Source organism: Aedes aegypti, chromosome 2 (assembly GCF_002204515.2).
Source record: "Aedes aegypti strain LVP_AGWG chromosome 2, AaegL5.0 Primary Assembly, whole genome shotgun sequence".
NCBI lineage: Eukaryota > Metazoa > Arthropoda > Insecta > Diptera > Culicidae > Aedes > Aedes aegypti.
Genome location: NC_035108.1, coordinates 175166861 through 175188880, shown reverse-complemented (window position 1 = coordinate 175188880; position 22020 = coordinate 175166861). Strand labels below are relative to the sequence as shown.

The 22020-nt window shown below is 42.2% G+C and overlaps 2 protein-coding genes across 3 annotated transcripts in view; one reads left to right on the top strand and one right to left on the bottom strand.

Moving 5' to 3' along the window:
• Positions 1 to 22020, top strand: part of LOC5568156 (E3 ubiquitin-protein ligase listerin) — a 70986-nt gene that overhangs the window by 36046 nt on the left and 12920 nt on the right. For both annotated transcript variants that reach the window (XM_021843215.1, XM_021843214.1), the window contains 5 exons: positions 15165 to 15348; positions 15411 to 15594; positions 15656 to 15738; positions 15799 to 16257; positions 16317 to 16431. In XM_021843215.1, the coding sequence (XP_021698907.1) occupies positions 15165 to 15348; positions 15411 to 15594; positions 15656 to 15738; positions 15799 to 16257; positions 16317 to 16431 (1025 nt within the window). The remainder of the gene's footprint in view (positions 1 to 15164; positions 15349 to 15410; positions 15595 to 15655; positions 15739 to 15798; positions 16258 to 16316; positions 16432 to 22020) is intronic.
• On the bottom strand, positions 19096 to 20972 carry LOC5574351. Its single transcript, XM_001661336.2, has 2 exons — positions 20530 to 20972; positions 19096 to 20063 (listed from the first exon to the last, which is right to left on the bottom strand). Exons 1-2 carry the CDS (start codon positions 20866 to 20868, stop codon positions 19116 to 19118), a joined length of 1287 nt encoding a protein of 428 aa, XP_001661386.2. The 5' UTR covers positions 20869 to 20972; the 3' UTR covers positions 19096 to 19115.

The window sequence follows — 22020 nt, the reverse complement described above, 5'->3', positions numbered from 1 at the left end:
AAGTCGCAATCTTGGAGGCTCCCGGTATGTTCAGATCTGCTATGCAGATATGCCTGGACGAGGGAGTATTTCCAGATGCGTGGAAGAGGCAGAGCCTGGTACTATTGCCAAAGGCGGGGAAACCACCTGGTGACCCGTCGGCGTATAGACCAATATGCTTGATTGACAAGGCGGGGAAGGTGCTCGAGAAGATCATCCTCAACAGACTGTTGAGGTACACTGAGAGTGTAAATGGTCTCTCAAGCAACCAGTTCGGCTTCCGGAAAGGGAAGTCCACCGTAGACGCTATTCTGACGGTTAAGAAAACCGCTGAGATAGCACTCCAGCGTAAGAGGAGGGGGATTCGCTACTGCGCGGTAGTGACTCTGGATGTAAGGAACGCATTTAATAGTGCCAGTTGGGCGGCTATTGCCGATGCGCTCCTGCGTCTGGGGATACCCGAGTACCTGTACAAGATTCTCGGAAGTTACTTCCAAAATCGGGTATTAGTCTATGACACAGAGGTGGGTCGGAAGTGCTTTCACATAACCTCAGGAGTCCCGCAAGGTTCCATCCTGGGCCCGGTGTTATGGAATGTCATGTATGACGAGGTGTTGAGATTAAAATTCCCGGCGGGTGTGGTCATCGTTGGCTTTGCCGACGATATTACGCTGGAGGTCTACGGTGAATCGATCGAAGAAGTGGAATTGACTGCAGCCCACTCGATCGCAATTGTGGAGGAGTGGATGAGCTCCAGGAAACTGGAATTGGCTCACCACAAAACTGAGGCTGTTGTTGTCAACAACCGAAAGTCGGTGCAGCAAGCGGTGATCAGTGTAGGCGACTGCACGATCACTTCGAAGCGCTCCGTCAAACACTTGGGGGTGATGATCGACGATAAGCTTACCTTCGGTAGCCACGTCGATTATGCCTGCAAGAGAGCCTCCACAGCTATTGTGGCACTGTCCCGGATGATGTCCAATAGCTCTGCGGTGTACGCCAGCAAGCGAAAGCTTCTGGCCAGTGTCGCCTCGTCCAAACTGAGGTATGGTGGCCCGGCTTGGGGCACGGCCTTAAGTACCAAGAGCTACCGTAGCAAGCTAGAGAGTACTTATAGGCTAATGTGCCTGAGGGTTGCGAGCGCGTACCGTACCGTGTCACACGATGCACTCTGCGTCATCACCGGTATGGTGCCTATTGGTATCCTTATCATGGAAGACATAGAGTGCTTCGAAATGCGCGGCACAAGAGGCATACGCAGGACTGCCAGACTGGCCTCCATGGTCAAATGGCAGCGTGCGTGGGACAGTTCCACCAAGGGAGTGTGGACTCACAGGTTGATTCCGAGGTTAGATATCTGGGTCAATAGGCGCCATGGGGAACTAACATTCCACCTGACACAGGTCCTTTCGGGCCATGGTTGCTTTAGACAGTATCTACACCGTTTCGGTCATGCGGGTTCTCCCGAATGTCCAGTTTGTGCAGGTTTAGAGGAAACGGCGGAACACGTTTTGTTCGTGTGCCCGCGTTTCCGCACAATGCGTGACCGCATGTTTGCCACATGCGGTCGGGACACGACTCCGGACAATTTGGTCCAGAGGATGTGTGAAGACGAGTTTGGCTGGAATGCCGTTTCATCGGCTATCACCCACATCGTCTCGGAACTGCAAAGGAGGTGGCGAGTGGACTCGAGGAGTGGCTAGTGCAGACGCTAAACAACAGGTGGTCCAAGGGTTCGCAGTCGGCTACGTAGGTCATACCGGTGCCCTACGGTCGAAATCGACCCTTACAGCGATTAAGTGGCCGCGGGGAGAACATCCTGGTAGCGCTGCTGTCGTGGCGCCGGCCTACTGGGTGGATACGAGCCTCTGGTTGTTCGGGGCAGGTGGAGGCCCCTTCGTCAGCAATCCCAGCTGGTGCTAGCTGATAGGGCCTGAGCCTTCAGTAGGTCAAATTGCGAAGCCCGCAGTATCAGTTCTTGATACCTGCGGTGCAGCTGGGCGCGGGCGTAGTGGTCGACCCTGCCCGCTTTCAGCGGACAATGGGAGGTGAGGACCACCTGGGAAGCTGGCAAAGCGCCAGCATGCTACCTTGGTGGACCCCCCTAAGCGTGTCATCGATGTTCGTTGCTGCATGGCTACGCAGCTAACCTGGAGGATGCGATGTGCAATAGCCCCTCTCCGAAGCAATGCCTTCTTGGTGGTCCCGGAGAGACGAAGGGTTTGGCGGCAATGGAAATGGTTTAGTGGGTCGGGGGTGTAGTCCTGTTTACTGCTTGCATGTAGTAAATGGTCCCTAACCCCACACGGCGTCTGTTGAGCAGATTATCCCCCCATTGCTTAGAAGAAAAAAAAAAAAAAAAAAAAAACATCCAACTTGCTGAGATCCTGCCGGATGATGAAATGAATAACCACGATCAAGCATACACCAGATTCGAGAAAGATTACCACGAAGTGTCGACGTACATCGAAGAGATGCTGATGGATGCAACGAAGAAGGAAATACCTGATATCAAGCCCCAAGTGATCGTCCAGCAGCAGCCGCTAAAAGCACCGATACCAACATTCGATGGCCGATACGAGAATTGGCCAAAATTCAAGACGATGTTTGTAGACGTTATGGACAAGTTCAATTCAGACAATCACCGTGAGTTGCGTCAGTTAGTAGACGATTGTTCCAGGCATGTCGAAAGCCTTCGTTACTTGAAGCAGGACCTCCTCGGCGTGTCGGAACTGATCGTGGTGCATTTGCTTGCATCAGCCTTGGATGCCTCTACCAGGAAGCAGTGAGAAGTAACCATCGCACGAGGAACGCTTCCGAAATACGACAACATGATGAAGTTCCTAAAGCAGCAGTGTAACATCCTGGAGAATTGCGAAATATTAGCTCAACTCCCTCCTCCTCGTGCCGAAAGATCGAACGTGAAAGCCGCAGACCAGTCGAAGTCAAGTCCGAGATTCAATCCGAAAATCCTAACCGCTAATAGCTGCGGCAGTGCTTCAAGTGAAGAATGCGACTTCTGCGGCGAATTCCACAAGAACTTCCAGTGTGAGCAGCTGAAAAACATGAGCGTTCCGCTTCATCGGAGTCCACACCGAGATCAGCTGTGAAAGAAGTCCAAGCAAGCATATCCAGTGCACCCACACCGCAAGGTTCACACAGCGTGACTTCATCGTGTTGTATCCAAGCAGCTCCAACCAAGAAAACCGTCCTCTTTTCAACAGCACATTTACGATTTCCAAGGTAAGCCTCACTGTTGTTTAGTCCTGCTAGGCTGCGGGTCCCAAGTGAACCTCATAATGAAAAAGATGGCCGAAGCCATCGGAGCGAAGATTTTACCAGCAAATGTGAAGATTTCCGGCGTCCAGTGGCGACTCGTAACCTCACTTTCTACCTGTTCTACAACTCTAAAAACGACTATTTCGGCAAATTTAGATTATAAATCAAAAAGTTAGTTATTGAAATCGTCCATTCTAACAAATCTCTACTCATTGCGTGCGAATTTGTTGCTGAAATTCAAGAATTTCTATTCGTGAGGTAGATTTGAGGTTAGGGAATCGCCACTGCCGGCGTCAACAATCAAACGACAACCAGCATGGAGCATCGTTAAGTTCCGATCCCGATATAGTGATTACCTTGCCACGGTAGAGTGTGTTATCACCCCAGGAGTGACTGGAAGAGTTCCGAGTACCAACATCGATGTGTCCGATTGGTGTATTCCACCCGCCAATTGGAGGATCCAGACTTCAATGTGCCTCAAACGATTGACATGCTGATTGGCAATGAGCTCTTCTTCAAGATTATCAAGTCCGGTCAGTACCAGTTGGCAGAGCATCTACCAGAGCTGCGTGATACTCAGCTTGGTTGGGTATTCACGGGAGAGCTAGAAAAAGTGTTCCATCAAGGTCATCATATTCCCACACGATCACCGTTGAAAATGTATACGAAGCTCTCCAACGTTTTTGGAGCGTAGAAGAAGTAGATGATCAAGATCCCGTGACATCCGAAGGAGTAGAGTGTGAGGAGCATTTCCGCTGCACACGTGAACACAGTGATGAAGGGCGATTCGTTGTGCAACTCCCTTTGAAAAAAAAACGCCTCCCAGCTGAGTGACTGTCGATCGGTCGCTTTGCAGAGATTCCACCTCCTCGAACAACGCCTCGTTCTAAATCCGTGTCTCTGTGAGCAGTACGTGCAATTCATCAGAGAGTATGAACTTTTCGGCCACTGCAAGCAAGTAAGTGAATGCAAAGATCCTCCCAACGTCCAAAAGTGCTACCTACCGCACCACGCTGTCATCCATCCAGATAGTTCCTCGACGAAGTGTCGAGTAGTGTTCGATGCTTCTGCAAAACCATCGCAGAACAGCCTCTCCCTCAAAGATGTCCTCAAGGTAGGTATTGCTGTTTGCGTTTGACGTGCAAATCAATCCTAACTGGGCTTCAAATGCGGTAACACAAAGTAACCAAAGGATACTTAGCAACCATAGTCCATATCACCGCCAACCTAGCAATAAAAATCAATCTTTGACTTCGCATTCCTTGTTGAAAATCTTACCGCATTTGGTGTTCCCGCATTTGATATTTGCATTTCAAACGCACACAGCAATACTGTCCAATCCGATATTCTCGACATTGTCCTGCGATTCCGCAAGCACAAATATGCTTTCACGGCTGATATAAGCAAAATGTATCGCCAAATCATGGTTGCTGAGATGTATCAGCCACTCCAACGATTTTTTTTTGGAGAGAAAGTCCCGAACATCCGTTGAAAGTATATCAGCTAACTACCGTTACATATGGCACAGCGAGTGCACCCTTTCTCGCAACACGCTGCCTGGTACAGTTGGCTGAAGATGGCAAAGAGAAATGTCCCCTGGGAGGTTCAACTGTGAGGGAAGATTTTTACGTTGACGACGTGTTGACGTTGACGACGATACGTTGAGTGCAGCAATTGAACGACAACAGCAAGTTAAGGATTTGCTGGCCAGTGCTGGTTTTCCGATCCATAAGTGGTGTTCCAATTCCGAGCATTTGCTAGAACGCATTCCAGAAAGTGATCGTGAAACTCCCAAGGTCCTCGAAGAGCAAGGTATGAACACTGTCATCAAAGTGCTTGGTATTTTGTTGGATCCTAACAGCGATGATTTTCTATTTTCGATCAAATCTCCAAATTTGAATTCAGAATCCGAAGCCAATACCAAGCGAACGATATTGTCCGAAATCGCCAAGCTGTATGACCCACTTGGATTCTTGTCGCCCATAATTGTTCTCGCCAAGTTACTAATGCAACAGTTGTGGCGTAGCAAGGTCCCTTGAAGCAACGAACCAGGTGCACATTCCAAGGCGTGTGCTGATGAATGGTGCTGAATGCTACGAGCTTCATGGTTTTGCTGACGCTTCGATGTCTGCCTATGGCGCGTGTGTGTTCATTCGAAGCGTATTCAACGAGTCGGCGCAACTACAATAACTCTGCAGCAAATCCATGCCCCTTTGAAGGCAGTGACGATTCCACGGCTGGAATAGTGCGCGGCACTCCTGCTTGCGTGTTTGGTGAATAAGGTTCTGCAGTCAATCGAAATACCGTTTCATCGTGGGGTGCTCTGGTGACTGTCCGACCGACCGACCGAGATTGTGCTGGCTTGGTTGCGCAAATCTCCTGACCAGCATTAAGTGTTCGCGCGCAATCGTGTTGCTGCAATCCGAGAAGAAACAGAAGATTTCGAGTGGATGTACGTCGGAATTCAATCCGGCTGATATAGTGTCGCTTGGGCAAATGCCCATCGAATTAGTGAAAAATGAGTTGTTGTGGCATGGACCAGACTTTTTGAAACAAGTGAATATTGAAAATAATCCACTTGAAGAAATTATTGAAGACATTCCGGAGCCAAGAGCTGCTCCAACAGTGTTACCTGCAATTGAAGAAGAATAGTTAGAAGTGTTTTTGAAGTACAGCTCGTTCAGAAAGCTACAACGTGTAATTGCGCTGGTGTTTTATTTTATTTTATTTTATTTTATTTTTTATTTTATTTTATTTTAGGAGTAGGGAAAAGCCCGTTTGAGTTGAGCTTAAAAATGAACTCTCTCTCAAATAGGCATAAAACCTTCTCATCTTTTCGCATCAACAGATTAACAAATCCAAATGATACAATTGACTTAAAACTAATAAACAAATATCTGTTAAATAACATTCAAATCTTACGAATAACACAATAATTGCTTAATTCTTTTCTTAATAGTAGATCTAAACAAATTAAAATCAAACACATTATAACACTTGTTGAATACACGACACATACTAGCTAAAGGAGAATTATAACAGTAATTAGTTCTCGATCCCGGTACGCGAAGAAACTCGTTGGTGCGCAAAATTCGACTAGGGTTTTGTTCTTCTTCGTCGTAAGCGCTACTATTCGTCGTATCAAACTTTAAATGTTCCACTACGGCGGATATTGAAACTTACCTGCAACATAGATTCATTATCCAAGTGTAATTTTGTGAAAGCTGTTATGGTTTGTACACTTGTACACCAAAAATGCAATAAAACTACTGTATTTCGGTAAATAACTTCAGTTCAATTATCCACTTTGCACTTTTTCACCGAAATCGCATGGACGAACACGATTTGAGAGAAATGCTTAGCGATCGACTGAGCCACACCACTTTCCAACGCAAGTTTCTTCCCGCCCCCGTGGGTGACTTATTTTCACTATGGAAAACCTTTGTACTTCTTCACTGAAGGATTTCATTGCAATCACACGCCGTAAAACTTCAATAAATCACCAAATTTTACGAAATTTCCTCAACCGCCGCGTATAATTGAGAATGTAAACAAAATTTAATCCGTAGTACTGAGAAAAAAAGCTTGTGCGCATAAATGTGTGCGCGACGCTCGATGTAAAAATACGGTTTCTTTGATTGTGTTGTTTTCGCTGTACTGTGAGCAAATGCCATAATTGTACGGTCAAAAGGAATTGTGTTCATATGATTGGGCTGAATTTTGATAACGAACAATGAATTTTAAAGGAAATTAGTATATTCCATCATGCTGAAGGAATGGAGGGAGATGCCAGTAGATCTATATATTCTAGTAAAACATTTTATTATAGCGTTGATATGTTGTGTTTTAACCACTCAATACTCACAGTGAGCCGTAAGTTGTGAGACGAATCTGGAAACTGATTGCGACGGAGTTGAAAACGATACGACGGACTGAGAATACGGTAAGATGCATTTTCTTTGCATTATTTCCAAAAAGAGATCAAGATTTATCAAAATGTTATTGTACAATGCTAAAGCCGTTTTGAGAAAGAATTGTTTGGCATCGGTTTGTATCAGCATCATTCACTACAATACTGGGAAAATTGCAGTTCTCACTGATCAATGCTTAATACGATGGATACTAGCACATCACCCTACGGATGTTGATGTTCAATTGGCACAGTTTAAACGAGAAGTCAGCAGGTCAGCGATAAATGTCGCTTTCGATACATTTCGTCGCACTTCAAGGAGATCTAGGTTTATTAGTTTACAGCGATCTTCGTAGTTCGGAAGGTTCAGCGGGTCATTCCAAGGCAATAATCTTAAAGCGAATCTTAAAAATTTTCTTTGATCTGATTCAATCCTGTCGACACCATTTTTATAAAAAGGAGACCAAACAACCGACCCATATTCAAGGATTGAGCGAACTAAGGAACATTATAAAGTTTTCAGACAATACACATCTTTAAACTGTTTAGTAATACGGAAAATAAAACCTAATTGAGCTGAAGCTTTTGTGGTCACATAAGAAATATGATCTTTGAAAGAAAGTTTCGAGTCTAATAGAACTCCCAGATCTTTTACGACAGATTCTCTGTTCAAAACGGTACCATGTAAGATATAGTCTCTGATAATGGGATTCTGTTTGCGCGTAAATATTATAACTGAGCATTTTGAAGAATTTAAAATCATTCTATTTGAAGTGCACCAATCCGAAATGGTGTTGCGTTTTGCCACCAACTGCAAGAAGAAGAATTCAGTTTCACGTGTGAATAAGCCTATGTCTACCGTGGCTGAACGTCGTCTTGCAATGGATGTTATTGTGAAAGTGATACAACGAGAAGAGCTCTGCGATGAGATTGCTCGAGTCGAATCGGGTGAACAGTGTCGAAAGCTTGGTTCGTTGGGACCGGTCCTTGTAAATGATGTGCTTAGAGTCGGAGGACGTTTAGAGCATTCTAAGCTTCCATATGGTGAAAAGCATCCGATCATCCTGCCGTGTAAAGGTACGATTGTTCTTCTTCTTTCTTGCGTAACGTCCCCACTGGGACAGAGCCTGCTTCTTCGCTTAGTGTTCTTATGAGCACTTCCACAGTTATTCATTGAGAGCTTACTACGCCAATGACCATTTTTGCATGCGTATATCGTTTGGCAGGTACGAAGATACTCTATGCCCTGGGAAGTCGAGAAAATTTCCAACCCGAAAAGATCCTCGACCGGTGGGATTCGAACCCACGACCCTCAGCTTGGTCTTGCTGAATAGTTGCGCGTTTACCGCTACGGCTATCTGGGCCCCAAAAGGTACGATTGTGCGAATGCTGATTCGTGCCCTACATGAGGAGCATTTGCATCTGGGACCAACTGGTTTGGTTCATGTGATCTGAAGAGAATTCTGGTTAATCAATGCTGTGAATTCGATTTCAACTCAATAATCATCTGGTCCTCTTTCGCAAAGCGCACCTCTCATGGAAGAATTAGATGCCCATCCAAACACAGCGCTTTCTATTGAATATGCAATGCCTAGCTGAGAGCGCATTATTTATTAGGTAAGACCACACTACTCGTTTACGACGTCCTGGACGAGATTTGTATAATACGGGCTCCCAATGGGTCGCGACGTTCTCAAACGACCGGTTACGGAACATGAGTCAGTTGCTCAATAAATACTTTTTAATTATGATTCGTGGCTTACGGTTAACCAGCCGAGTGAAAGTTTTAACAACTACCGAATAGAAGGAATCTTACCTGCCTTCTGGAAGAAGAAGAACCCCAACAGAACTTCTCCGGAAGTTAAGCCAGAGACGGTTATGAATAACTATTGAAGTAGTGATTGAAACGCAATGTTTGAACGACGAGCTTCTTATACCGTTTTGTCTCAAATTCCAAACAGACTCATATTCCGAACACTCAGCTTTTGTATGGCGTTTCGGTTGAAATGTTTCTCTGAAACATGTCATCAAATTACAAGGAAATGCCAGTCAATTACAACTGAATTTTAACGTCTCTTAATCTATTCTATACCTCAGGAGTAGTGATGATTCTCTAGTTCAAATTATTCATTTGAATACGATTTATTCGTACTGTTTTTTTTTTGTAAAATAACGTTTATTTGTCGAATTTGTTTAGTAAAAATTATAATTATAATGATTTAAACAGCGACTTCAAAAGCAAATTTCAATTCTTCTACATCAATCCTACTATTGCTACTTTCAATGAAGGTGATATAAATTACCAGATGCTTCAATATTAACGTTCTAGTTCTTTCCGTCATGCGATCCAGTGTTGCTATTAACAATTCGTTGCAATCTAAACGTCGTCCTATTTGGATTTCCGACAGTTTCTGTTGTAACAGTCCGTATGCCGGTCGCACTTTGGGGCAATCGAAAAATTTGTGTCAAATGGTTTCTACTACCGTCGTACAGTATAGACACTGTTCACCGTCGGACCGCCTCATCCGGAACAAAATACGTCGGTGTGCCACTTATTGGTTGACCCATAGTGGTTTCTGCGCTCGTGTACATACACGGTACATGTCACCAACACTACTTAAAAATTGCTGGTGGAAAATATAAACAAAGATCAGCTGTTCCCAGCAAAATCAAATGGCAGTATTTTCAACCAGCAAGTTTGCGCATGTGTTCGTGACACCGCTCGGCAAGAGCTCAATAGGTAGAGAGCGATGTGGGGTATTTAGAGGTGTGGGCGAACATCGAATTAGTATTTGTGAATATATCAGTTTTGAAGTGGTAGTTGTGCAATGCCAACTTCGGCGAGCGGAAAGTTCACGAAGTAGCCGAAGATGACGTCACGTTGAGAAAGCTGCGAACAAAATTTTTCGCAGCTTTGTCGTCACCATCAGCTGATCGTTTTGTTTACATCTTTTTCGTGACTAATACAAGCAAACACATACTAAGAGCCGGACCTGTTATATATGACATTGGGTAGAGAGTACTTCTTTCAGCTGATGAGAGATGACGAGCTGAAATATTTTTCCATACTCGTTTCCAGTTTACGTTTTCGTTTTCCAGCTCTACTTTTGGTCACTCCGTTCTCTCGATAAAAAAGCGGTAGATAAGATCGGTGGAAGGATGTTGGCAGATTTGGAAGGGGAGGTTTTGGAAGTTACTAAGGATTTGTTTTAGGCAAGGAAGGTCGGTAATAGAGTTTGTTTGGGAAGGGTTGATTTGATTGATAAAGGAACGAAAGTAAGGAAGGGAGTCGATCTCATGGATATGACGGTTTATCAATAAGGCTTTGCACTTGAAGGCTGGAAGCTGCAATTTCAAACCGCCATGGTCTCTGCAGCGCGCCAGTTGTTGCATGGGAACAGTAGCTACAATTCCCCGGAATAGGAACCTTCGCATTGTCGACGTTATTTTTGCCAGGTGTGCTGCTGATGGGTCCAAATTTGCACTAATGTACCATATTTTAGAGGTGAGAAAGGTGTTCAATAAGGTTATTTTTTTTCTGCAGCGTTAAGCTGCGCAGCGAATGCAACCATACTTGGCGACAAAAATTGCTCACAAGATTGTCCCAGTTGAGCGCATTCATTTCGCGCACGGAGTTGGAAAACATTACACCAAGAATTTTTATCGTTGCTCCAGTGTGTAGCCACGGAACAGTCAACGGATTATTTGGTATACCTACATCAATTGAAGTTGTTTTGTCTTCATTCAGACGGGCTCTAGCTTCTGAACAAGTTTCGCATTTCCGAAGCTTCTGAACAAGTTTCGCATTTTATCCAACTGTTCCACGCTGGTAACAATAGCACTAATATCATCTGCGTATGCGACTACCAAATCTCGACCACACACTTGTTGTAGTTTTTGTAGAAGGGGATGTAGGTACAAAACGAACAGGTGCATAGAGAGCGGGTCTCCTTGGCGCACCGATCGATTGATAGGAAAAGGTGCCGATAGATGCCCGTTGATTAATAGGCGAGACGAGGAAGCTGTTGATATGCTGGATAAAAGATCGACCAGCGCTGTATTGATGCCCAATGATCGCATTGTTTTGAACAGAAAGTCATGGTCAACGCGATCGAAAGCATGATCTAAATCGAACCCAATTAGCTTAGCAGTTCTTCTATTGGATTTCAATTGGGCGATTCTATCTTTCAAAGCAAGTGTGGCTTGAAAGATATTTCTGACGGCATTTGAGCATTTTTGCGAGCTTGTTAATACGCTGTGGAAACGCAACACATTTTCAAGCCGCCGTTTCAAGATTCGAGACATAATTTTATAGTCAAAGTTGACTATGCTAATCGGGCGGAAAGAACGAGCCGTGTCGCCCGCATTTCGTTTTTTTCACTAACACTATTACCCCGTCTACAAACTGTGTTGGAAAGTTGGATCTGATGGCTTCGTTTAAAACCAAATTCAGCTCGCGGTGGATCACATCGAAGGTGGCTAGGTAGAACTCTTTTGGGAGCCCGTCCGGACCCGGAGATTTTCTTCGATGCGCTGGTTCGTATTGCAGAAAGAATGTCGCTTGTCGTGATGTCATCCATACATGCTTCGTTTGCAGCATCGTGCTCGGGAATAACTCTCGCACATTGAAAAGTACCCCCTTCTGGTTCCACCTCTACCGTTTCCCGTGCATAGAGCTCGGTGAAATATTGAACCATGTGATCTCGGATTTGATCCGAATTGTCGATTACCTCGTTCCGTTCGTTTCGCAGCTGCTCGATTGTAGTTTTCCGTCTCGTTCGTTCTCCCAGTTGGTATGTGGATAAGGGTTCGCCCGCAACGAATGTTTCATTTATTCGGACAAACATTTCAGAGAAACGTCGCTGATGGGAGAGTAATTCCGCTTTCACTCGGTTGATGGTAATTAGCATGGTTCGGTTGTTATAGTATCCATCGTACGCTTGTCGTAGCTGCTCGTAGAGACGCTGCTGTTGCTGATGAAAAATATCGATTTCCATCGGAAGAACGATTTGATTTTGGGCTTCGCGCATGATAGCCACCATTCCATCCATGATGGGTAATAGCGGCGTTGGTGGGTCCAATATTGCCATCGGGTTTGCAGTTCGTTGATGTTTTCGGTGGATAGGAGGTGGGGACGCAGAGACCAAAAGCCACGACCATGAGCTCTGTCGGGGAGGGGAATGCATATTCTTGTGACGAGCGCTTTGTGGTCCGAAAAGCAGCAGACATGGATATGTGCTGTTCTCAGATGCTCTCGGAGGCTCCCGCTGACATATATTCGGTCGAGCCTAGACGAAGAGTTGTGTGTAATATATGTATATTTGCGTAATTGCTGCCACACATCCTTCAATCGAAGCTGTTGTACAGTTGCTTGAAGTGCGGGACTCGAGTTGGATCCCGTAGCGTCGCATTGCCGAATTACGCAGTTGAAGTCGCCTCCTACGATGATGTGGTCGGTGCTATGTCGTAGGTAGTAGCTTATGGTCACAGACAAACAGACGTCACACTCTCACCGAAGTCCATCGACCACCTTTTTAACGGCCGATTCAAATATATGGTAGGTAGCCAATCCACCACCCGCAGCGCTCGCATCGTTTTTGTTCGCGTTTGACGTTTACACACTACCGCCATCTGTTGGTCCATCGGCCAAACACACCGATTTTAGCAAAGGCGCTCCGGTGGGCTTCGGAGCGGGGGGCGCCATCACATTTGTTCGCTGTGTTGCTGGGAGTCGGGTTTCTTTCGGTTTGGCACTCAGTTGGCCGGACACGTTGGGTTGAATTTGGGATTCTGTTGGTTTGGGCTTTGTTATGTTCGGCTTCGCCGGTTTTTTTTGCCAGTGCTGGCTGCTTCGCGACGTTGGCATATGATTGATCTGCTGCGAGCTTCTGCACGAGCAGTTTTTTGTTTTGCACACATGGGATTCCAACATGTACAAACTCATGGCAGCGGAGGCACGTCTGCCGCTGCCCCCTGTAACCAATTGCCGTGTCCTCCCCACGAATCGTGACGAGAGAAGGGATGTTTTTCTTCACCACCATACGAGCAATGCGTACACCGGTCTTGACACCGCCGAAGGCGGAACGTTCGTCCCAAAGAAGGTCCCGAATATTGAGAACGTACGGTGAGTATTCGGTGAGAAACTCGGAGATTTGGCTGTTGGTGATCGCGTTGGAAAGATCAAACAGGCGCACTTCGACAGCTCCATCCTCCATCGAAATTCGCTTGTACGCTTTGCCATCAAACACGAATTCGTGCTTGTTATCGTGCTCTTGAACGATCCTCTCAGCGAGATCGAGGTTGCTGACCTCCACGAAGGTGCAACCCAGTCGTCTGCTCGGCTGGAGTAGAAGCACGTTTTCGCGAGTGAGCCCGAGCTCTTTCTCGATGAATTTGTGGATTTCATCGTGGGTAAGATGCTTCGGAAACTGCGAATAATCAACGCGAAACGTATTTTCGCGGCGCGGCATCGCGGAAAACTACGACGCGGTTGTTGCAAACTCGATACTTGAAGTGTCGTTGAAGACGATCGACAAAAAACGTTTTTAAGTAGTCTGTGAACGACTTCCGAAATTCGCTCCTTCGAGAAAATCGACTGATCGGCTCGGAAGATGAGCGCTAACTGTACTGTTCGGAATTTGAATCGAGGTGTTCGGAATATGAGACAGAATGAATACAGTGTTCGGCATTTGAATCAAAATGTTGTTCCATACTTTTGCGTGAAAACAATACTAAACAAGTTCAAATTAACAATTTTCACAGCTCACCCTACAGCTAACAGTTAGACCTTGCGAAAAAATAAAAATGCTCACAAATTAAGCTAATTTATTCCTATCAGATGCATTTGAAGATGCTGTTGGCCTTAAGTGTTCGGAATATGAGTCAAAACGGTATTTAGGTCTTTACAGGACGAAGGTTGGATTGGGAATTGGGTAACTAGGGAGATGTGTGGATCGGTAACTAGAATAAACTCAAAAAGTATGATTACTTCGATCTTCAACAATAACAACCAAAAAAAAATTGAAGATTTTGTCAGGCACCGGACCAGGACTTCGAAAGCGAGTACTACTACTAGGGTATTCAATGTAATTTGGACAGACCGTTACGCGAATATAATTTGGACATTTCCATTTGTTTTTGCCGTGAATGTTCACATAATATACCAGTAACGCTCTGTCCGAATTACACTTTTTACCCTGATATGAGTATTACTGATTTTGCTGGTAATCATTTCAGAAATTACATTACAAATTCCAACAAATAAAATAAAGTTTTACAAAGAATTCGATTCGGTGCATTTACTAAACGCATAGAACCATTCAAAAAAACTTTTCGCGATTTCATATTGGTCTTGTAATTCACAACACGAATCCTCCAACGATTCGAATGAGAGTGCATCGTGTTGCAAGAATATTTTCTACTATCCTCTCTTGTTTCTATGCTCATCCTTACTCACACTTCAAAAGAAATCTTCAGTGACACGTCTAAACAAAACAAGCCTTGTGGAGTTGTGATGGCCCTCTTTTTTGATGGAATTTTCCTCCGTTGAATTTTGTGTCGCATCTTCCTCGCTCATTTTTCGTTGCCTCTCTGTTTAGTATTCTTTCGCTCCCTAACAAAGAGGCAAATAATGTATGCTGATCTAGAGCATGCTACCGAACTCTGGTAATGTTGAAAAGTATTATCAAACCTGGCTAAAACCAGTGGTTAGATCTGGAAGGTATGTAGTAAGTATACCCTAGATCCAAAAAAATGGAAGAATTCTCTAATATTTTTTGAAAATTCGACAATCTATTGAGTATACTAGATATAGGATCCCCAGGTTTTTGAAGAAAACTCGAGATACGTTTAAAATTTTGCGAAATACGCTATATGGCACGCATTTGATACAATCACGATACTGTGTTAATTTTCATTTTTGCGAAAAGAATCCTGCCGAAAAGATTGACATTAGTATCCTATCATCAGCTAATTGCGTCATCAAATTTCTTTGCAGTGATCTTTCGCAAGTGGACGCCGGAAAGCTCTTCTTGGACACCGAGCTGGCAAATGTGCTGACCGCTGTAATGCAAAACTTTGCAACCGAGCTCGACATTGGAAAATGGGATTTTGTGAGAATTGCTCTTAGCTCCTGGGTTCTAACCGTATCCAAGAACCATCAGAATTTCAGAACAAACAATGTAAGGACAACGCTTTAAAATGTTCGACACACACGCCATTTTAACAGTTTAATTGCTTTCAGATTTCTATTTTCATCGCTGCTATCTTCAGGCTGTTTAGTGCTGTGACAAAATTCTTCGAAGAGGAGAAGATCAGAAGTTCCACTGAACTTTTGACAAACGTCTACGAGGAATGGGATAACGTGTTTGCCAAAGACGTGAATCTTGTTCTTTTGAAAACCTTCATCAATATTGTCAAGGACGTTGGTATGCTCGTCGTTATTAATTGGTATTTTGCTTTTATGAACTTGAATTCTATTGTTCGCAGATCGAACGAGAAAGTCTGATGAGTACCTTCTGGACGCCATCAGTCCACATATCGATTCCATTGACTTCGGCCATGTCCTTAAGGTAAGTAGAATTTTATATGGTTGTTTAGTCTATAACTGCACCCTATTCCGTTTCGATTAGGCAAACAAAGTGGATTCGAAAATTACTCTGGACGATTTGATAACGTTCGCATTGAACAATGTCAGCCACTGGAACGCTAGGGTGCGCATCTCTGCGGCAGCGATTCTTCGTAAATTGTCGGCTGGCTTGATTCAGCGAGACCTGGAGCAGCTGCAGCGGCGCAACGAAACAGCTGAACAGCAGCAGAAGAACTCCGAAGAAGTTGACGATAGTTGGCATCTGTTGCAGCGGTTCAAGATTAAAGTGGACGAGTTTCTACCGGCGCTGTCGGATTTTGTAACGGAATTCAATTACAAGATCAATGAAACCGATGTTGTTCCGGCAGTCGAGCAATTAGGAAAGGACCGGTCTGTAGCATGTCTACTGCTGTGGGATTGCATTTTGGAAATCTGTGCCAAATCACCATCCGAATTGCGATCAATTTATGCATCCTGGATTACTAGAAATCATTACGAGCAGGTGTGGAATCATTTCAAATGTTTCGCAAAAAAATGTCTGTTAAATTGTTAAATTTTCAGGTATTGCTACCAGCTTTGTTTAAGCTGATGCCCAACGAAATATTGAAAAATCCGGATTCTGGGGCAATATATGGACAAACTATGTTTGCTAAACTCGAGTGGAATCAAATTAAAAGTAAGTAAAAATCTACAGTATTGGACAATACTTGTAAGAACAACTTGTTCCATTTGCCATAGAATTGACTAATGAAAGGCTTATTATTAGTTTTTTTTTCGTAGATTTGAATGAAGCATTTGAATTTTTAACTTTTAAACTACAGTGAAGATTTTGACGAAATATGTGCAATGTCTATGTCTGCTGAACTAGAGCCACTATGTTATTATTTTGCCATTGAATGCTTAGTTTTGGTCCAATAACTAGAATATTATATTATAGGGTAGGACGGGGCAAGATGGCCACCCGGGGCAAGATGAGCACTTCAATTTCTCATTTCAGCATATTCACTGCATTCTAATTTTTCAAGTTTTTGGAGGCCTGCTCGAGTTTTTTTTAGATGAATGGCAGAAAATTAGCCTGATGTGTAAAATGTAACAAAATCGACCATAGTGTTTAATTCCAGCTATCTTTGATTTTGATTCAATTTTTTAAGTATTTTCTCAAGGAATATTTAAGAGTCGCTTCAGAACGTTTGCAAATCTTTTCGAAATTAGTCAAATAATATTGTGGGATTTGTTCATACTTTTAAAGCGAAGTAATCCTGATGGACATCTATTCCTTATATGTCTTCTTTTTATTAGCAAATTGATTCCGGAAAATGTTCCCGGATTAGCCTGAAAAATCTCAATCTTTCAAAAGTTTAGTTTTCCCCTCCAATTCCTTTAAAAAAATCATTAATTCTGTCAAATCTAATAGAGATATTTCGCTGAAAGTTCTATTAGAAATTCTTCTGTGAATTTCTTTAAATAGTTTCCCCAAAATTTTTATTACAAATTCTTCCGCGAAGTTCATTAAAAGTCCTTAATAAATATTTCCGAAATACTTCGCAAAATGCGTCAATCATTCTTCCACGTTTTTTTTTGAATTTTTGCTTCAAATCCCCGTATTATTCAAGAATTTTAAAGAAATCTTTTTTTGAACTGTCTCTTGCCTTCGAATATTCAGAGGAAATTTGTTGAAAACTTCAAGGAAAACTTTTGCTTCCGAAATAAGGAAGGAAAAAGGAATCTGTAGAGAGACATTTAGCAAAATAACTGGGAAGGGGAATAGATTTATCAAGATATTCATAAAGAAATTTTATATTGAACTTCCTTAAAACACTTTTCAAAAAATAATTTTACCAATTATTTGCAGAATCCATATTCATGGTTTGGTAAAATATTACATACATTATTTTGTGCTGAGAGGGCCTTCCTTACCCGTGTGATTCGAGTCCGCGGCTACGAAGCAAAGCCATGCTAAAGGTGTCTGGGTTCGATTCCCGGTCGGTCCAGGATCTTTTCGTAACGGAAATTTCGTTGACTTCCCTGGGCATAAAGCATCATCGTACCTGCCACACGATATACGAATGCGAAAATGGCAACTTTGGCAAAGAAAGCTCTCAGTTAATAACTGTGAAAGTGCTCATAAGAACACTAAGCTGCGAAACAGGCTCTGTCCCAGTGAGGACGTTAATGCTAAGAAAAGGGCGAACTTCTAGAGGCTTCTAGAGAACCAGAAGTCAAGGAGGATGGTTTCAAGGACCAATTCAATAGACCCGTTAAAAAAGTTTGGAAGTTCTAGAGCTAGGAAAAAATGCGTTCTACTGTAGAATTTCTACATCAATATGTTCACTATAGTATCATGAAACATCGGAGTTCATACAAAATATTATTGAGGATTTTGGTTACAAATGAAGGTATTTGTAAAAATTCCATTAGTTTTAACACCAATCATTTTCCATAATAAAAGACGAAAAAGAACAAGAATTTTTGTAGTAAATCCTAAAAGGACCACTTAAGCTTTTCTGTGATGTACATTGTCAACAAGTGTCAGAAATTCTGCGGTTTGATTCTTGAATTTTACGACAGGAATTTAGTATTTTTTTCCGAATTATATGTAAGCTGCAATTATACAAACAATACCAACACATTTCTTTCAAATCTTTCTCTTTGTATGTGCTTCTTTAGAAATCTGATAGTGATTCGTAGAGGAATTTGTTAAGCAATCCCTAAAAAATATTGAGATATTCCTGGAGTAGTTTTTGAACTGAAGAGTGAAGAGTGAATGAATTTTTCAATATTATTTATGAAAGAATCCTGAGATTACCATTCGCAAAAAAAAATGGATTCTGAAGATTTTTTTTCGAAGCTCAAAAATAAATTGCAAAATCTTAGTAAATCTGGTGAAAAATTTCTTCAAAAAAATCCCAAAAATGTGGTTCAAAGAAAAAAGAATCTTTGAAAAAGGTGAATCTTAGGTATTTTTTTTCGGAAGAATTTTAGGGAAAAGTATAATTATCTAAAAAATCCCTAAACAAATTACTCGGGAAATCTTTGAGTATTTTCGCGGAAGAGTTTTTGAAAGAACAGTTGAGCGTATTCCGCTAGGAACTTTATATGTTAGAATTCTTTAAACATTTTTTAGTTAGGCATTTTTGGAAAATAAAAAAAAAATGTTCGTAAGAGTTTTGAAGGAATGTGAGGTATTGCTCCTTGATTTAAGATAAATCTGCCTTTAATTAATGCCTGTAATTAATGGACGACCCATTGTGCTTGCCACATGATATACACATGCAAAAATGGTCACAAGGCTTAGAAGCGGACTCTGTCCCAGTGTATCACCAGAAAGAATTAAAACAAATTTTCTATTTCAAAACGTTTTCATTGTTCCACCTCATCATCATCCTCGTTTTTCAACTGACTCATTTCTACTTTAATCGATGACGTGCGCGGTATGAAGTTAACTTTGGATCCCTTTTCTCGTTCGGTCTTTGTAGTCTCTTCACTAGGGGCACTCCGTATCGCCGTTTGAGACACACTTAAAAGAACACCGTAGCTGTTTTCTTCTGTAGTGTTGTCGCTTTCCAGGTTATTAAGAGCCAACAGCGCTGTTGCTATACAGGATTCCACAATGTGCTTGATTATGTCCCGCGTAGAATCGTCAACGATCAGTTCTTCTTCGCCTTCAGACTCTTCGATGTTCTCTTGCTTCAATTTAGTTGGATCCTCGAACAAGCTTGACGCTGCTGAGAGCCGTTTTACAACATCTTCGGGCCGTTCAAAGGTTACATTAGCAGACTGCATGATCCTCCACATCCACATTGCTGCTTTATCGCCCAGTTGACAGTAATATTTATCCAATATATGCGCGCCATCTCTTTGCGGGACATCAACGCCAATTAGGTCACAGATTTTTGTTAGTATCACTTCGGACGCAATCGCTAGTTCGTCTTCTAAAGGAAGTTCGTCATCATTTAGGAAATAGTTTCTGGTTTGTCGATAGACTTTTGCCATAATGTCCTGTAGATAGTCTAACTCCAAACGCACTATTTTCTTTTTGAGGATACGTTCTTGCCGCTTTCGGTGACGGAGCCAACGAATTTCGTCCTTTTTCTGTTGGCGGGCAAATTGGCGTGACTCGGCTATAGTGAGATAGTCTCGCGCGTTCAAACGTTCCTTCATTCTTTCGATCTGGTGCGGTTTGAGATGTGCGGAATGGAGATTGATTGTATCTCTTACGTAGTTCGCCTTGGGTTGGGCTAGAGTTTTGATATGGTTGGTAGGAGGTGGCAGGGTTTTACGTACGATACGAGCGTACTGTGGCGTTGGCTGAAATGATTCAAACATAATTTTTGTTACCGGAAGTAAGCTAAATATATTGGTTTACGGAAAAGCCGTGGAGTGTTCTGGAACAAAATTTTTGAAGGAATACCTTAGTAAATACGTAAAAAAAATAAATGGACTCTTGAAGATTCTAAATAATATCTGAAGGAAACTTTAGGCATCTGAAATAACCTCTGATGAAATTTCCAGGAAAATACATGCAGTAAAAATCCTAGTAATACACTTAGTATAAGACCTGGTTATATTCTATTTTCAAAAACTTCTATCTCCATGTTTTTGTTTCTTTCTTGGTTTCTGTTAGTCTCTTTCTTTAGGCATGAGGTCTCTAAAGACCCTTTTGTCGCTTGCGGCTCTGCGTCTTGCCAACATCGAACGAACATTTTATTTCAAAACCATGGTGTATTTTTAGGATTCGCTAATTGTTGATATGGAAAAATTTCGGTATACTCACTTTGACTCGAGGCATCGCCAACAGTCGAAGATGCATATTGGGATTCAAAATTTCTCTGTTGATAATGATGGTTTCGTTGTGTCGACATCCGGAAAACTTTGCCGGGGCAGGGTAGATTATCTTTGTGACCTTGGGAGCATCCTTCTGTGCTTCTTTTTTCGCTTTCCGTTTGCTTTTCGAAGCTAGTTGTTGCCTTTTCTTGAGCTCTTTGAATCCACGTTTGATTTCGGCTTCCAACAATGGAGGTTCCTCGGGAAACAGATCAGGATAGACGACTACCTCTGTCGATTTATCGAAGAACAATTGCACATCACTGGAATTTTGACTGCATCCATCCATGATTGAGAGTTTGAATGACAAATTCTGGGCAACGCTAACTTTGATGTCCTAGTTTTTAATTCCCAGATACGAAACATTGGTAAACTTACCTTCATCTGACCAATTTATTAGAACTTCTCTCATTGTGACAAAATTTCCACTTGAAGGTTTCAAATGAAGAGCTTTCGATTTATGTGGGAATATTAAAAGTTAAGTTTTGGAAGCATTAGGGGATATCTTCCATTTTAGCAAGTATGAAGAAAAAATACCCACTCTTTTTTTGCAAATAAGATTTTTTATACATAGTTTCTTATCAGTAAACATAATTCTGTGATGTTTTGTGACAAGTTTGATAATAATTTTGTCTTTTGAAGTCAGCTGATTTATAAACTGTGGGTGATTCAACTGCGTGGGGTGACTGTATCCCTGAGGTAACTCAGTTAAGTCAGATGTGAAAATATTACACAATATTGGTCCCAGAATGTAATTCTTTATTTAATTTAATTATTACTATCATTCCATACATTACATTCATTTTTTATATCTAAGTGTTCTGTGTTATTAGACAACACTATCATCCTAATTTGGTAAAACAAATTTAAGGTTTTATTAACATTTTGTTAACATATTCATTTCATTTGCGGTAGCAGTTAAGATTTTTTACAGGTGAGTTGATTTCACCTGCTTATAAGAGAAAAAAAAACACGTTTTCAAATTACTTAACCTAAATATATAACGCATTAATCGTGGAATAGAAGATTGTAATGATTTTTGCCTGAAATTATTAATTATTTTATTTGACATTTGTTCCAATGTCTCAATATTGGATATTCTATGTAACTCATTGGTGCTATACCAGGGAGGAAGCTTCAGAATCATTTCCAAAATTTTATTTTGAATTCTCTGCAGAGCTTTCTTCCTGGTATTACAACAGCTAGTCCATATTGGTACAGCATACAACATGGCTGGCCTGAAAATTTGTTTGAATATCAAAAGCTTGTTCTTAAAACAAAGTTTTGATTTTCTATTAATAAGGGGATAGACATTTTACATATTTGTTAAATTTGGCTTGAATGCCCTCAATGTGATTTTTGAAAGTTAAATTCTTATCTAGCATGAGCCCTAGATAATTAACTCATCTGACCAGTTTATTGGAACCCCTCTCATCCTGAC

Coding starts and splice junctions, on each gene's coding strand:
- LOC5574351 (XM_001661336.2), bottom strand. CDS start 20,868: ATGGATGGATGCAGTCAAAATTCCAGTGATGTGCAATTGTTCTTCGAT. Junction 20,064..20,529: donor TGGCGATGCCTCGAGTCAAA/GTGAGTATACCG, acceptor GAATCATTTCAG/CCAACGCCACAGTACGCTCG.